This window comes from Staurois parvus, unplaced genomic scaffold (genome assembly GCF_062004578.1).
Source record: "Staurois parvus isolate SC_StPar_1 unplaced genomic scaffold, SC_StPar_1.0 ptg000258l, whole genome shotgun sequence".
Classification (NCBI taxonomy): domain Eukaryota; kingdom Metazoa; phylum Chordata; class Amphibia; order Anura; family Ranidae; genus Staurois; species Staurois parvus.
In genome coordinates, this window is record NW_028318054.1 from 3,875,972 (window position 1) to 3,891,879 (window position 15,908).

The 15,908-nt window shown below is 39.5% G+C and overlaps 1 protein-coding gene across 1 annotated transcript in view; it reads left to right on the top strand.

The window, feature by feature from the left end:
- The window catches only part of LRIG2 (leucine rich repeats and immunoglobulin like domains 2), a 115,803-nt gene that overhangs the window by 88,396 nt on the left and 11,499 nt on the right, over positions 1 to 15,908 (top strand). The window contains exons 13-18 of the mRNA XM_089681064.1: positions 129 to 449; positions 3,025 to 3,306; positions 8,995 to 9,444; positions 13,044 to 13,193; positions 14,906 to 15,055; positions 15,435 to 15,689. Coding sequence (XP_089537190.1) covers positions 129 to 449; positions 3,025 to 3,306; positions 8,995 to 9,444; positions 13,044 to 13,193; positions 14,906 to 15,055; positions 15,435 to 15,689 — 1,608 coding nt within the window. The remainder of the gene's footprint in view (positions 1 to 128; positions 450 to 3,024; positions 3,307 to 8,994; positions 9,445 to 13,043; positions 13,194 to 14,905; positions 15,056 to 15,434; positions 15,690 to 15,908) is intronic.

Below are 15,908 nucleotides of genomic sequence, written 5' to 3' on the forward strand. Positions count from 1 at the left end.
AAGCTTCTTATCATACTCTATACAAAGCTACATGATATGTTTTACTTCTATATTGTACTGCTTTTCAATTCAAATATTTATGTAAATATTTGTTTTCTGTATTAATATAAATTATATTTTTTCCACAGATAACTTTCCTAAACCACAAATCAAAGTACATCCTGAGACAACTGTGGCATTGAAAGGAATGAATGTGACACTCACATGTTCTGCAGGCAGTAGCAGTGATTCTCCCATGTATACGGCATGGAGAAAAGACAATGAAGTCCTGTATGATGCCAAAGTAGAAACCTTTGCCAGATATTATAAAAATGGAATGGAGCTCATAGAGTACACTACAGTTTTGCATTTGTTTAACGTGAACTTTACAGACGAAGGGAAATACCAGTGTGTCATCACCAACCATTTTGGTTCCAATTACTCCAGTAAAGCTAAGCTCACAGTAAATGGTATGTGTTTATTTAACTATTAGTAAAGCAAAGTAGTATGTAAAAGAATTGTATGTGCTAAAACTATGTGTCCAGGTTGTAAATGTATTGTTCTTAACAACCTTTGCAAAATACAGTATGCTCTTGTCAAAGGGAGGTTTCAGCTGCCTAGACAGTAAAATAAGAGTTAATTGGAACTCCATTGTTCGAATGTGGATTTGAGCTGTGTGAGTCTTTCAGCCCCTGTTTCTTTCAGGAAGAATTATACCCTTTTTGACATCCCAGTTGTGCCCATAGAGGGTGCCCCAGCTTCTCTTTCCAACATCCTTTGGTATGATCATCCTTCAGGCTTATGGTCTTGAAGGAAGATCAGACCCACCCCTTTCTTGTAAAGTTCACTCAACTTGCTCCGTTAGTGCCTCTTTTTGGCATTAGGCCTCCGCTTCACAGATATGCAAGGCTGCCACCTGGTCTACTGTTTGCACATTCTTCAAGCTCTAGTAGGTGAATGTTACTGCTTCATCTTATGCCAGTTAGGTGTAGGGTCCTTCAGGTTGCTTTGAGCTTGGAAAAGTCCATAATTGTTTATCTTGGGCCTGTCAGCATTTGCTGTTTTGTTCACCCTTCAAACTGCTTTGGGACATCCTGAAGGTTTAAGACTGTCCCTCGTTAGAAAAGAAAGAAAATAGAATTTTTGGACACGCCATAAAATCCTTTGAGGGATAGAGACCCTGCACCTTTGTGTTTATGATGATGCTCTTGGTACAGAACTAAGGCATGTTGGTAGTAGGAGGTATTATAACCTGGGCTGGGCTACCTTTTGTTTGTCTGGGTTCTGTCCCCCTATAGGGGGCAGTATAGCCCAAAGGTTTAAGACTTCCTGTTTCCCTCAATGACGACCTAGTTAAGGCTTTTACAGCAGTTAAAAAATCCTGTTTCTGATTCATACATCACAAGACACAGAGGACTTGATATTTGACTTTTTCTGCCACCTTCAATTGAATAATCACTGGCCCAAAAAAAAGGAATCCCCGTCCTTCCATAACCCTTCTTTGATCAGTTAAGCCTCAGGCTTTAGCTAGTAGTGTTAAGGAAGTTAGCCTCCAGGAAGGTGTACAGTCGTAAATAGTAAGCTTTTTTGGCCTGGTGTGAGGCTTATAACTTTCATCCCTGAGAGTATTTTGTGGTGTGCATTGTGGCGTTTCTCTAGTTTGATGTGGAGATGTCTCTGGCTTTCAGGGAACAGATTCTGGCCTTTGCCCGTTTTTGATTTCAGTGAAAAAAAAATGGTATGCTGTATGAATTAGAACACATAACAAACAGTGTTTTGTCCCGTTGAACTTTAAAAAAGTGGAAAATTGCTTTAACGAGAAGGTGCTTAACACTTTAAGCTGCTGAGTTTAACTGAAATACACAGCTTTATTTCTACAGTCTGGTTTTGTTTGTTCTACCTCAGGGTCCGCTGCTTCTTGATTTGCTATTTCATGTGGATGTCTCAAGGCTGTAATATCAAAGGCAAGGTTCCTGCTTTTCTGAACAAGGGCTATTCAACATCAAGCTTATGTTTTTCAAGTTGAGGCTGCTACCTGGTCGTCTTTTCACATATTTATGAAGTTCTACCTGGTAGATTTTCATGAATCTACAGTTGTCAATTTTGGGGCAGAAGTTCAGGTTTCTTTGAAAGTGGGTATCCCCCTATTTGTTTTTTTTTTTGTTTTGGGCTTGCTGGCCTTACTGCTTTGTTGCTCATGTTCAGTGTTTTGGAATATCCCAAGTAGTTATCAATAACAGGTGCTCCGTGTCCCGTGATGTACGATTAAGAAATTAGGATATTTGGTTTACCTGTAAAATCCTTTTCTTGGAATACATTGCAAAAGGGTCTCAACCCTCTTTTCTTCTTTATTGCTTGCAATGAAACTGAGGCTTAGCTGAGCTGGGAGGGGTCATGCCTGTGTGAGGATTCCAGCCGTTTTGTCCAGTCCTCATTTTGGCCGTGTCCTGTGATATACTCCAAGAAAGATATATTTTTCAGGTAAACTAGAATCCTGATTTTTGTTTCAGTACTCATCTTCAGTTCAATGCTGTCCATGCATAATGTCTTCTTGCCTACTAGATGTTGATCCTCAGAGTTGAATGATTGCCAGCTTCATTTGGCCCGTTTCCTCTGTATCTCTTGGCTATTATGGACACACCTCCTGGGGATAAATGATCACATAAGCCTTGGCTCAGTTGGCTCAGAGTACTACTGCACTAAACAGTGAGCATATGTCGGTACATAGGTTCAGAAGTAACAACTGCCCACCACCACTATGAAGAAGAGGAAGGACCTGTGATCTGAACAGCCAAGGAAACGCTAGAAAATGGGGTGTGTGTAGGTTCGGACAGGGGCAGGGGGAAACTTGGAAGCTAAAACTCCATTTTAATGTGTTCATTTGAGCCTCTCGTATATATGTGCTGTCGTTATTGTGCAGTGCTGTATCAGAATTTCTTCAATTCATTAATTGGTTTAAATATTTTTCTTGCAAAATGTTTATATCTGCTGTGGTTTGCCTTTTGGCATTTAGTAGTTTTAATGTTTCCTTGTCTTTTAATACAGAAATGCCTTCGTTTCTGAAAACTCCAATGGATCTGACCATCCGCACTGGTGCCATGGCACGTTTGGAATGTGCAGCAGAAGGTCACCCACCTCCCCAAATTGCATGGCAGAAAGATGGGGGAACAGACTTTCCTGCAGCCCGAGAACGGCGTATGCATGTTATGCCTGAAGATGAAGTTCTATTCATCGTCAATGTTAAAATTGAAGACATGGGACTTTATAGTTGCACGGCTCAAAATGCTGCAGGAAGTATATCAACCAATGTCACGCTGACTGTGTTAGGTAAGAAGCCTTTATTGCAGAATGCTAGGACATGCATGTAACTATTTTATGTAAACATAAATTTGGCCATAGCAGGGCATGTGACTGTTGCAGGGCCCAGCAGAATATGGAACAACAACGGTTGAAAAAATACTTGGAAACAATTTTGGATAAAATGAAAGTAGTCAGTATTATGTAGTGAAAAGTATTTAGTTTTCAGAAGTCAAATTTTAAAATGGAAACTCCGGGGCCCTTATTTAATGTTAAACTCCGAATTTATGGTTACACCCATGTCTTAACCACTTCAATACCGGGCACTTATACCCCTTCCTGACCAGGCCAATTTTAAACTTTCAGCGCTGGTGCACTTTGAATGACAATTGCGCGGTCATGCAGCACTGTACCCATATGAATTGTTTTTATAATTTTTTCACACAAATAGAGCGTTCTTCTGGTGGTAATCACCACTTAGTTTTTTATTTTTTGCTAAATAAAACAACACCTGAAACTTTTGAAAAAAAACATACTTTTCTTCGTTTTGGTTATAAAAGTTTGCAAATAAAATTTCTTCATAAATGTAGGTCAAAATGTATTCTGATACATTTCTTTGGTGAAAAAAATAATAATTGAATTTGTATTTTTTTCAAATGTTTCTATTTTTTTATTTTTTATTACATTTTTTCTTTTTTTTTTTTACTATTTTTCAGCACACTGTAACCAAAGCAATACAATTTTACCACAGTAACATTGAACTACTCTGGGCAAGTGATCAGGATTTTTTCTTTTAATACATTATGATTGCTAATACCAATGTATTTCATTGATATTTGCCATCATTGTTACTGAATGAAACTGATTTATTCAGTCTTTTGTTGTGATTAGCTGTGATTGTGCAAAGCTGATCACATGATTCAGACGGGTTAGGAGGGCCCTGCTCCTTGGAGCTTACAATCTAAGATGTATAGTAAATACCTTACAATCTTGTTCAGTTGCTTATTCCAGCAAATAGTTTGTAGATAATTTTCTAGCATGGGAAAACGGGTGATCTGGGTCATTTAGTAATCTAGCTAATTACCTACTCCCATTATTAGTGATTTGAGGTGATCGCGTTTCTACAAAATCTCATCCATTCCATATTTTAGTTTTTAATTTTTTTTAGTATATACTTATCACTAGCCAGTGGAATCCTCTTTGTCATATTTCTTTGCTTTTTCAAAACTATCTTGGCATGTGGGGTGTTCTTGCTCCTCCTTTTGTCCATATTATTAAATCAATAAAGATCTAACAGGTGCAGTTGCAATCTTGAGATGGTTGCAGTTGTGTTATAATGGTAACTCATGCTTGGAACTCACATCACTACAACCCATGAGACATACAAAAACTGCTAGGTGATTTCTCTCTCCAGCATCTACCAAAAGTTGAAATGTCTCTTTTGGATTGACACACACTTATGGACCTATTTGCAACATTGTGTGCTCTCGTTATGCGCTATAGCATGCTTTGAGTTGTGCTGCATTAAGGCAGCCTAATTATGTTGAATTCTTTTGCCCCTGCAGTATCTCTGTTAATTGCAGCATATCACAATGTACATCCAGGATTGTGGTGCGCTGTCCTACGGAAGTGTTGTGAATTCGCATTAGGTTTCTATTCCCGATGAATAGCAACACACACACACACATTGCTATCGCTGTATTGCAGTAAAGGGTGTCTTATCGGCATGCGCTAGGTGTGCACAAGCTCTATGCTACGGGGCAAAACTTTTATTTAAATATAGTATCCTTATGCATAAAGTACTGCTACCTGTAAAAAATTGATTAAGGGCTACGAGGATAAGGTTATTAGTAAAAAAAAAAGAGAAGGATTTTCTTTGCCCTTCTGCCCCAAGGCTACCAGTCTTCTACATACTCCCTAAAATTCATAAAAACTCCAATAACCCTCCAGGCAGACCAATCATTAGTGGGATTGGATCGCTTTGTTCCAGAGCTGGAGAATACATCACTTTTTACAGCCACTTGTGACTAAAACTCCAGCATATTTGAGGGACACCAAACATGTTCTTCAGGACATTAAAGATTTGGTGATAGAATCCTCAACGTTTTTAGTTACTGCTGATGTTGCATCTCTCTATACGAATATTGGTCATTCAGACGGAATGCAATCTGTGAAATTTTACCTGGATGGTTTTAGTGATTATACCGTTTTTACAGAAATATTTTATATTAAGGATTTTAGAATTTGCGATGACAAAAAATGGTTTCTGGTTTGACTATAGATTTTACTTACAAACCAAGGGAGTTGCCATGGGAGCAAAATTTGCTCCTAGCCTGGCCGATCTTTTTATGGCCACATGGGAAGAAGATATCATATATGCCAGAGAATTGCCAGAGCTCTCCTTCTATAGGAGGTACATTGATGATATCTTTTTGATATGGAATGGTGAGGAGCAGGCACTCTCAACTTTTTTGGCACCTTAAATAACAATACGATGAACATTAAGTTAACCTTTGATTATAGTATAAGAAGTATTAATTTTTTAGATATGACTCTGTTAAATCAAGGTGGCAGAATCATAATGGAATCATTTAAAAAAAAAAACTGATATGAATAGTTATATTCCAGTAGACAGCTCCCACCACCCGGCTTGGCTATCAAATATCCCTAAAGGACAGTTTTTCAGAATTAGAAGGAACTGCACTGATATTAATACTTAATATTCCCAAGCATCTATTTTGAAGGATAGGTTTCTGGAGAAGGGATATGATGAGTCCGCATTGAGCTATACTTTGGAAATGGTGGCCAATAGTAATAGAGAGGAAATGTTGGGAGATGTAGTGAAACAAAGTATGTCCTTTTATTTCTACGTTCTCTACTCAGCATAAAACTGTCACTAAGATTATTAACAACAATTGGAAGATTTTAAAAGCAGATCCCATTTTAGCCAAAATTTTACCCAACAAACCTGAGATCACTTTTAGAAAAGCTATGCCTTTGAGGAATAGGATAGCTCCAAAGGTGATCAACCCCCCGCTAAATACAGCTTTCTTCGCTGAGATGAAAGGATTCTTTCCTTGTAATAGATGTGTTATATGTCTGTGCAATAACAGCAGGAAAAAGAAGGTTAAGGATTTTACTTCTTCCACAACAGGAAAGATATGATATTGATAGTTTCATCTCATGTAATAGTAGGCCTGTTGTATATTTATTAGAGTGCCCCTGTAAAAAGCAATATATTGGGCGCACTACGAGAAGACTGAGAGACCGTTTAAGAGAGCACGTGTATAATATTAAAAGGGGCTACAAGGAACACTCGCTTTCTGAACATTACAGGTTATGTCACAATAGGGATCCATCTTCGTAAATTGATTTTATTAAAGCACATTAGAGGGGAACCAATAAAAGAAGGGCTGTTTCTCAGCTTGAGTCCAAATGGTTTTTTGAAATAGGTACCCTATATCCTAAAGGGCTCAATATTGAGATGGACATCAATTGTTTTATAGACAATAGCTGAGCTGAGATTTCTTGCCCCTCCACATTTTATAAATTTTTATATTGGCCTCCTGGCCCCGTTTTTTACTCCCAATTTTATTATTATCGTAAATTTTTATGGTTATTTTATTCTATTTTTTAGGTTATTCTATTCTATATTTTGGGCCTATTTTTTAGTTTTTATTCATTTTGTAATTTTATTTTTATCTTTTTTGGTTTTATTACTAGGATGTATCTTAATAAAGTTATTTTACTTACCCACAGAGGAATATTAATATATGATATAGATCATATATATGTTATTGATCACATACAGTGATTATTGCGTGATTTTATTATCTTTTATTTTAATTTTAACTGTACTGATTTGAACTGACCTAACCAGGATATAAGTTACATAGATTGTTGATCTAGTAACTTCAGCATGTTATTTTTATGAACCAGATTGTAATATTACAATGCTGCTATGCTCACCAGGAAAACTATAATGACCTCCCCTTTTCTTTTTCTCTCCTGGAGTGCATTTACTCTGAGGGTATACCCATAACCTTACTTCGAATAGTCTAACATATGCATATGAATCACAATTCAATAATATAGATTTGTTACATATGGGTTGTGTTGACTGTGCATGCGCAGGTAATGGCTACTTGCGGGATCACGTTATACAAGTATGTAATTTCCCCCCTTGGCAATTCAGTTTGTATTGCGAGCATTCCATATCTGGAATTTTTGAACTGATAATGTTTTTGGTTTTTGTCAATCCCTGGTGATCTAAGTGGCATTCAGTTGCAATATCCTTAGGAAAATGGCACCCATATGAGCACGCATTCTGTCCAAATAAAGATGGCTCTTTTGCTATGAAAATGATCCACGACAAAATGGCGCCCACGTAATGTGCAGGTGCCGGATAGTCAACAAAATGGCGGGCGTGAAGTGCGCACACGCCTTTTTGCGCTATATATAGAGACACAAGACATCAGATGTTGCAGGCACACCCCCTGTGAGTATGTTCTAGAGCACGAAACGCGTCAGAGGGAGCTGCAACGTTGTGACCTCACACCGCCGGGGCCTCTTGCAGGTCTGGCGGCCATCTTTGTAAACACATGGTCAGTTCTGTGTTCATTTGTATTTACCTTTGTTACCTGTGTTGGAAGCAATAAACACCCTCTGTAGCGGTATCACACTATTTGGCTTCCTTTCTTTGAGCTCCTTGTGAGCTTAACTACCCACAGAGCTGTGTAAGGAGGAGGAGAGAGGTGCTGCTGACCATGGATGATCCAGAGGGGGAATCCAGACCAGGTTGTGCTTGCCTTTAAGAGGATCCGGCTGACCCATTGAGAAGTTTGTGTTCTCAAATGCGTGATGTTATTGCGCATCTGGTGAGTGCGCAATTCTTCTATTACTTGGTACATCACCACATGATTGGGGATAGGAAGTAGATCACCATACCCTGAGATCTTTACATTGGATCTTCACCTTTCTTTTTTTGGACTTTGTCACTTTATCATAGCACTATTAACCACCTTGAGTGGTATTACGTATATTTATATTTCACTTTTTCACTTTATGGACTCATACATGTAATTATTTATGGTCACTTTATAAGCACTATCATCACTTTACAGATTGCTTCGGAACCGTGATATATTTGTTTATTTCTGCTGGTTCATGATTGCCTTTGCAGTGTGTTGGATTTATTGCACCTTATCTATTTTTGTCATTTCTGATCTCAGCACTGCACCTACTCTTTATATAATTGATTTTTTTGACTTAGGTACTTAGACTATTTAAGATTATTTGTAAAAACGTCTTCACCGCAGTTTACCTAATATATATCCTAGGATTGCTAGTTACATCTAATGGCCATAATGTGGTATTTTCCTGAAATAACCTTAATCAGGAAAATACTACATTATAGCCACTAGATGGTGATCCTAGAAAATAAAATTATTCAGCAATTTACAGTGAGATTTGTGACAGCTGTGGGAATAATTGAAAGCTGTTTGTGCTTTTATCCACAAAAACCAATGTGTGTAAGTGTATTGGAGTTGATAATGAGAGCTGTAATGTCTCATGAGACTCCATATACCATATATAATTTTTTGCACTTGTTATAAATAACGCTTCAATGTGCAGCAAGTATGTTGTAATTTAGGTGGTTTTTTTGTTTTTACTTTTTGTATGCATCATGATCATATGTTTCCATTGCTTTTGTTTCAGAAACTCCATCGTTCATAAGACCCCTAGAAGACAGAACAGTTGCTCGTGGGGAGACTGCTGTACTGCAGTGTATAGCTGGGGGAAGCCCAGCTCCACGTTTGAATTGGACTAAAGATGATGGTCCCCTGGTGGTCACTGAGCGACATTTCTTTGCTGCTGCAAATCAACTGCTCATCATTGTAGATACAGGACCTGAAGATGCAGGGAAATACACATGTAGCATGTCCAATACGCTTGGAACTGAAAGAGGTCACATTAACCTTTACGTACTGTCATCCCCCAATTGCGACTCTTCCCAAAATGTCATAGGCTATGAAGAAGATGGCTGGACTACTGTGGGCATTGTTATAATTGTCGTTGTCTGCTGTGTGGTGGGAACATCGTTGGTCTGGGTTATTGTCATATACCATATGCGGAGGAAAAACGAAGATTACAGCATAACCAGCACCGGTGAGTTTTCCGTTTTGCACTGTTTTAGTTTGCTGCTGGTTTTGCTAGACCCCTGTTTTATTAGCAAAGACAAGTGGTGATACTGGATTTCAGCTATAGTGCCTGGATATGTTGTGGTTCGGTGAAGTAGCAGAGGACTAAACACAGTGGTCATAAATGCTATTCTGGACACAGCTCTTCTGAGAATTTGACCATAGGGTTGAATCGCCACCTACAGGAATAGCACACTAGGTAGAAAAGAACTCAGCACCCCTTTTGGGCAGTCCCTTCTGACTTATAACCCCCTCTCTGCTATAGGCAATCCAGATTTTCTTTTTATTGTTCAGGAGTAAGGACCTAGTCCCCCTGATGGGACCTGTGGGTTCCATAGGTTTTTTTTTTTTCTTTTTCCTGTGGAGATCTTCTATCAACAGTCGGGCTGAACAATCTAGATCCAGTGTTCACCCCAGTCTGGCCAGCGTACGTGCACAGATCTTTAGCTAAGCACTAAGTCGGCTGCGATTAAGTTCCATCCTGGAGACCGGGGCAGCCAGCGAGTTAAACGTCTCGCAGAGACACATATGACCAGCCACCTACAGTCCATGTCAGTGTTACTCTGACCGACAGCCCCCACTTCGATGGAGAGGAGTATCTGCCATGGGAACCTTACCCGCATGCTCCGCAGGATCGGTAAGTAGATGCCCTCTCCTTCCCTTCCCAGATGCAGTGTGGGGCGTGGGTACTCCCTGAGGCAATCGGTCCTGTGGGGTCCTATCCTCCCCCATAGGCCTGGATCCCTTTGCATTCCCCCCCTTTCCTCTGGGACCCGTTGGTGCGGGAGTGGGTACCAAGTTTCCTTAGTTTCACATAATATGGTGATGTAGTGGGGGTTTGATGCAGGGGCATTGTGCAGTGTATGCCTGGGCAGCAAACCCTTTTGGTTTCAACTTGACTGAACCCGCTGGTAGTACTGTGGCACTGTGCCTGGGTTGAAGCCTTGAGGCTGCGGGTACCAGCTTTATCTGTGTGCCGAAACTTTGTATGCTCACCTGGTGTGATGAGCTGGGGATGCCTCTGCTCCCCCTTTGCTGGCCAGGGTCGCAGGTTTGGGCTTACTGCGCATGCGCTCACCATGCGGTTGGCCCACCCAGCAATTGAGGCCACACATTTGTGGCCTACCGGATCAGTGCAACTTCCACCATTATTGATCAGGGCTGTTGCCCTTCCCTGCGGGTTTTTACCACCGCTGAGCCTGGCGCCTGTCCTTTGTTGAGAGGTGGTTGTGGGAGGGCCCTGGGGTGGGGCACTTCACTCTCTGGCCTCCTCTACTGCACTGTGAACACCCAAGGCAGCTTTTGTGGCCGTAGCGCATGTGGTACGTTACCCCTTTGGAGTAGGCCCTTCGGCAGAAGTGAAACTCACCTTCCGTGGCGGTTCTCCCCATTGCTAGGTGGCATATTTCCACCAGCATACTGGTAACAGAGTTTTAGACCTTGGGGCAGAATCTGTAAACGGCTGTTCATTACCATGGCATGGTCACCTTACAGCCTAGGTTGGTCACGGCCCCGGTATTTTATGCTTACTATTGGTCCAGGTTTCTGTGGCGAGTTTTGAACTCAAGACGTGGATCAGATGTATGTGGACCTGGCTGACCAGTTGGTCCAGAGCCTGAATTACGTATGTACTCTATCTTCAGATATTGATCCTTTCCTTTTACGCCCTCTGTCTCGGTAGTGGGCTTCAGAGATTGCTTTGACTCAAATGCTGATCAGACTTCTGTGTGGGTCTGCCGGACCTCTCCCTCCAGGGGACTTGCCTGTTTGGTACTACCTTAGGCGACACCAGGAAGAACCTCACGGGTGATATGAGTTCCTTCTGCTCACAGGCCGAGCAGAGGTTGGACTTGCATCAGACATCCGGTTCTTCTCTTACTGCGCTTAAGAGGCCTTTATCCTACTCTTGTTTATTTGGCTAGTCCTTTTGGCCCTTCTAGGCCCCCTTCTGGACACTCAAGTCCACTATGCCTGCGAATAAGTCATCAGAGCTCAGGATGTAGTACTACTTTTTGGAGGAAGAGAGATCATACAAGTGCTTTTTTTTTTTCTTGCCACTTTATTTTCATTTAAATGCATTCTGAAGATTCTCCAGTTTTGTAAAGATTGAAGTATAGTAAAGGCAAAACTTTTTTTAAAGTGTTACTACACCCACAACAGTAAAATCAGTCTGTATATGCAGTATAGCATGCTTGTTATACTCACTGTGGAACCTAAGGGGTTAATCCTCCGCATTGTATAAAACCTCTGATCCTTTCTTCTCTGCCCCTCTTGTTGAAATGTCCACCTGATACAGACTGAACCTGTGGTCACATACACATGCTCAGTTTTTTTTTTTTTTTTTCTTGGGATGGTGCATGTGATCAGCACAGGGCCAATGAGCACTGTCCAGACAGAGGGTTAGGGGTTTTACATCCTCCTAGAGCAGAAAGAAAATTCCTACAAGCTTTAACCAGTGCATTGCTGAAGTCACAAGACTGCTCTTACTGCTGATGAGAAAAGGTATTTAGCAGTTTATATTTACTAAAATAATCGCACTTCCATGTTCTGTGTACTGTGGGAGATTAGATATGACTGCAGGCTCCTGGTTTTAGTAAAACTTTAAACTGTGAATAGAGTGGAAAGATATTAGAACACCTATTAGGTTATTATTGCTGTCTGTAGCCGTTACGGAGATTCACCCTCTCTATTTGCCCTGTTTACCATTATCATTGAAAGTAATAGAAAATTCCACATTTTGGGTTGTCCCTAGAACCTAAATAGTGGGGATATCTTTCAATGGGGAATACTAGTACTGGTGGTTCAGGTGACAACCAAGGATTCCCTCACCTTAATAGGATTTCCTCTCACTTCCTTGTTTGTTTATCGGACAGGAAGTGAAGGGAAGACTCCCCAATGGGACACAGAATGCAAAAATAAAAATAGGGTTATAATCCTCCTCTACTCTAAATGAAAACAAAAAGTTTTGCCTATTCTACTTTAATCATGTTTTAGTTTGCTTTCACTTCTCAGACTGATTTAGTCCTAGTAGTTATGTGCCTTAAGTACTAAATGTGTTAGTTAATTGTACAGCTTACCACATAGCAGACTGGAAAAAAAGATTTGGGAATGCATTAAAAACAACAAAACACTTCATATTAGCTATTGCCATTTATTATATGGGGTTCATGGGAGTTAGACTTTGAATACATTTAATTAATGGTCTTTAAAGAGCTTGTTTGTGACAGTTTTTTTTACACTCAATTTTCTGTGCCATTTGCTTGTGGGAATTATTATACAAGAGCTTTGTGTCTAAAAGTGTTTTTTTTTAAACGGTCGGTTGCAATTAGGGCTACATGTTATAGTTATTTATATCTTAATCAGTAAATAAAGAGAGATTGTTAAATATCTTTTGAAAGGAGGAGGCTTGCTGCAAAATTGCCCATAGGTCACATTTTTTTTTTCTTCTCATGTTCTACTTTTTGTATTCTTGAGAAATGTTTTAGAGGATCATGTGTATTTTAGATAGGGCTTGTTACTGTATAGCAATACATGTGAACTTGACATATTTTCTCACTCTCTTCACAGAGGACATGAATTTACCGGCTGATATTCCAAGCTACCTTTCTTCCCAGGGAACACTGTCAGAGCCGCCAGAAGGATACAGTAATTCTGAAGCTGGCAGTCACCAGCAGCTCATGCCTACTGCTAGCGGCTGTGTTCACAAAGGAACTGATGGTATATAGCTTTAGATGATACTTCTTTCCACCTGAACACATTTTTATTACTTGCCCTATTAAAAATAAAATAAGATGTACTGGGTGGATTGCTGAATAGGAGGATAGTGAGATGTTTTTATCTACTTAGTGAGCCAGTTGTGTCAGGCAACAAAGTCATCTTAACAATGGAAAGACTCCCCAGAGCATACAGTATCGAATTAGTGATGGCAATAGCATAGTAAAAATATATTTTGATCTGTCAGGTTGGAGTGTGATGATTTTTGGTTGTCTGCATACACATCATTGTAAAAGCAGTAAAGCTGGCCATATACATAGATTTTTTTAATAGATTCCTCCATCCGCTCTGCAAAGCGAAGATGGACGAATCTCTAACTGCAGCTATTGAATTTTGACAACTGGCCCCATCAGCCGGTAAAATACCCAAACCCATTTGATTGGTTGCAGTCAATTCAGCCAACAATGTTTCCGACCAGCTCTTTTGAATTTTTTCAGTCAAGCAATTTTGGGTGGAAGGTGGCCAATGGGATGACCCACTTGATAGATTTTAGCCTGTTCATTAAGAACTGGACAAAATTCACTAAGTGTATGGCCTGTTTTAAGCTGCATGATTTATTTTATGTCTTGTGGGTAGTCATTTATAGACAAATATGGGGATACCGATGCCGCTAAACATTTTTGCCTTAATGCAAGGAGTGCATTAGGGTACAACATGTTAAGGCTTTAGAACCATTTTAAATTGTGTATGTATATAAAATGTCTGCCTTCAGATAAGATTGTTATTGGTGTCCTCCACTTACCCAATGAGTGTACCTATGCCTCATCACATCACTCCTGAGTTTTTCTTGAACATGTACCCATAATTCCCTAATTTTACTGCAGCTCCACCATCTTTTGTATTGGGTATTGCAGTTGAGCCATAAAATGTAATATTTTTTTGAGTATCTTTGAAATTTGTTTGCCAAGTACAGGAAACCGGGATTACAGTGTTTACAAAAGATGGTAGGGAAAAGGGGGATTTATTTAATACAGGGCAGAAGCCTAAACAAGTAGGGTGGTTTCTTCTTTTTTTTTTTTTTTTTTTACACAAGCATTTTACATTTAAATCGGTGTTAAACCAAAAGCAAACTTCTATTATATTGCAGCTTACAGTTCTTAGATATGATGGCTGCATTAGTTTCCTCTTAAGGCTGTCTTCTATTCTCATCTGGTGATCCAGCCAGGAAGCCTATTATTATTTTTATTTTATTTTTTTTAGAGAACAGGTTCTCTTGCAAATACATGGATGAGAAAAACCATTCAACCTTTATCCCAAAAGGAAAAGAAAAAGTTTGCTGTAACTGATTATAAAGTTTTAGCTAGAGTTCAGTTTGTTACTATATTTAATTCTGCTAGTACATCTAACACTTCCCTCCCCCCAAACTGACAATGTTGCTGTCCAAAGGTGCCCCATATGCTCCTTCATCCAGTGTGGTGTCTCTTAATGCAGGAGGAGTGTTACTGGCCAGATCACCAGGAAAAAAAAAGGTGAAAAGGCCTAAAAAAGAAAACTAATGTAGCCACAACATGTAATGATGGATAAGCTGCAACATATTACATTTTTGGTTTTGGGTTTAATACCACTTTAATATTTAAATGCACATATATTATTGGTATTCATGACTCCTTAATGTGTGTTTGTTTTTAAAGAAGGTTTGTAATTTTTCTCCAAAGGATTATATGTAGATACTGGAAGTGAAGCAGATGCAGAAATCCTGAATACTCCATTTGCACCAAATATGCAGAATAGCAGAATTCCCCCATTATATGGAGTTCGTGGAGGCTTCCCCCCGGGGGAGATGCGTGACAGTCATCAAGCACCAGGTGAGATGTCACTTGCACAAACAGTGGTTGTATTTACTATTTCTATTTTTGTGGCTATTGGTTTATCTTGTTCGTATAGCACAGGACACAGGCTGGATATTCATAGACCCTGGCTTATAGGCTACTACCTTCACGTGTTAGCGGCCTATAACCCAGGGTTTTTGAGTAATTCCTGTACTGAACTCCAAGATATGGAATTTACAGGCAAGTCAAAATTCCTCTTTTCTGTAGCTTAGTTAATTTAACATTTAATCCCATTTGTTTAGTGTTTACAAAAAGTAAGAAACATTTACATTTTCAGATGTTTGTTTTTTTTTTATAGTATTTTAAATTTCCCATTTGTATTTATGTTGCTGATCTGAATGTATTATGTTTGTAGGTGCTGGGCAACATATGATTTGCTCTGATTGTTATGATAATGCTAATATCTACTCACGGACCAGAGAATATTGTCCATATACATACATGACAGAGGAAGACCCAATGGACCAAACTTTGTCTAGCTTTATGGCACAAGTTCCAAAGGACACTTTCCTGTCTCACTCTAATGAAGTGGGAGCATTTGCTGCTAAGAGGGATATGTCTGCATTCCTCAACAATTATGACAGAAAGGAGGGTGCAAAGCCCACCTGTGGTAAGTAATCTGTGTTTTCTTTTACTTCTGTGATTGTAAATCTTGACGTTTTTTGGAAGATAGGGTTTTTGTAGTATCCAGCTCTTTAAACTGAGCACTAAAATAACAACAGCTGTGTATCCTTATTTGCTCCATCTTTCAACAGGGATATTATTCACACAGAAGCCCCATGAAATGAATTGATATATTCTGCACAAATCACTATAGCTAATCCTAGAG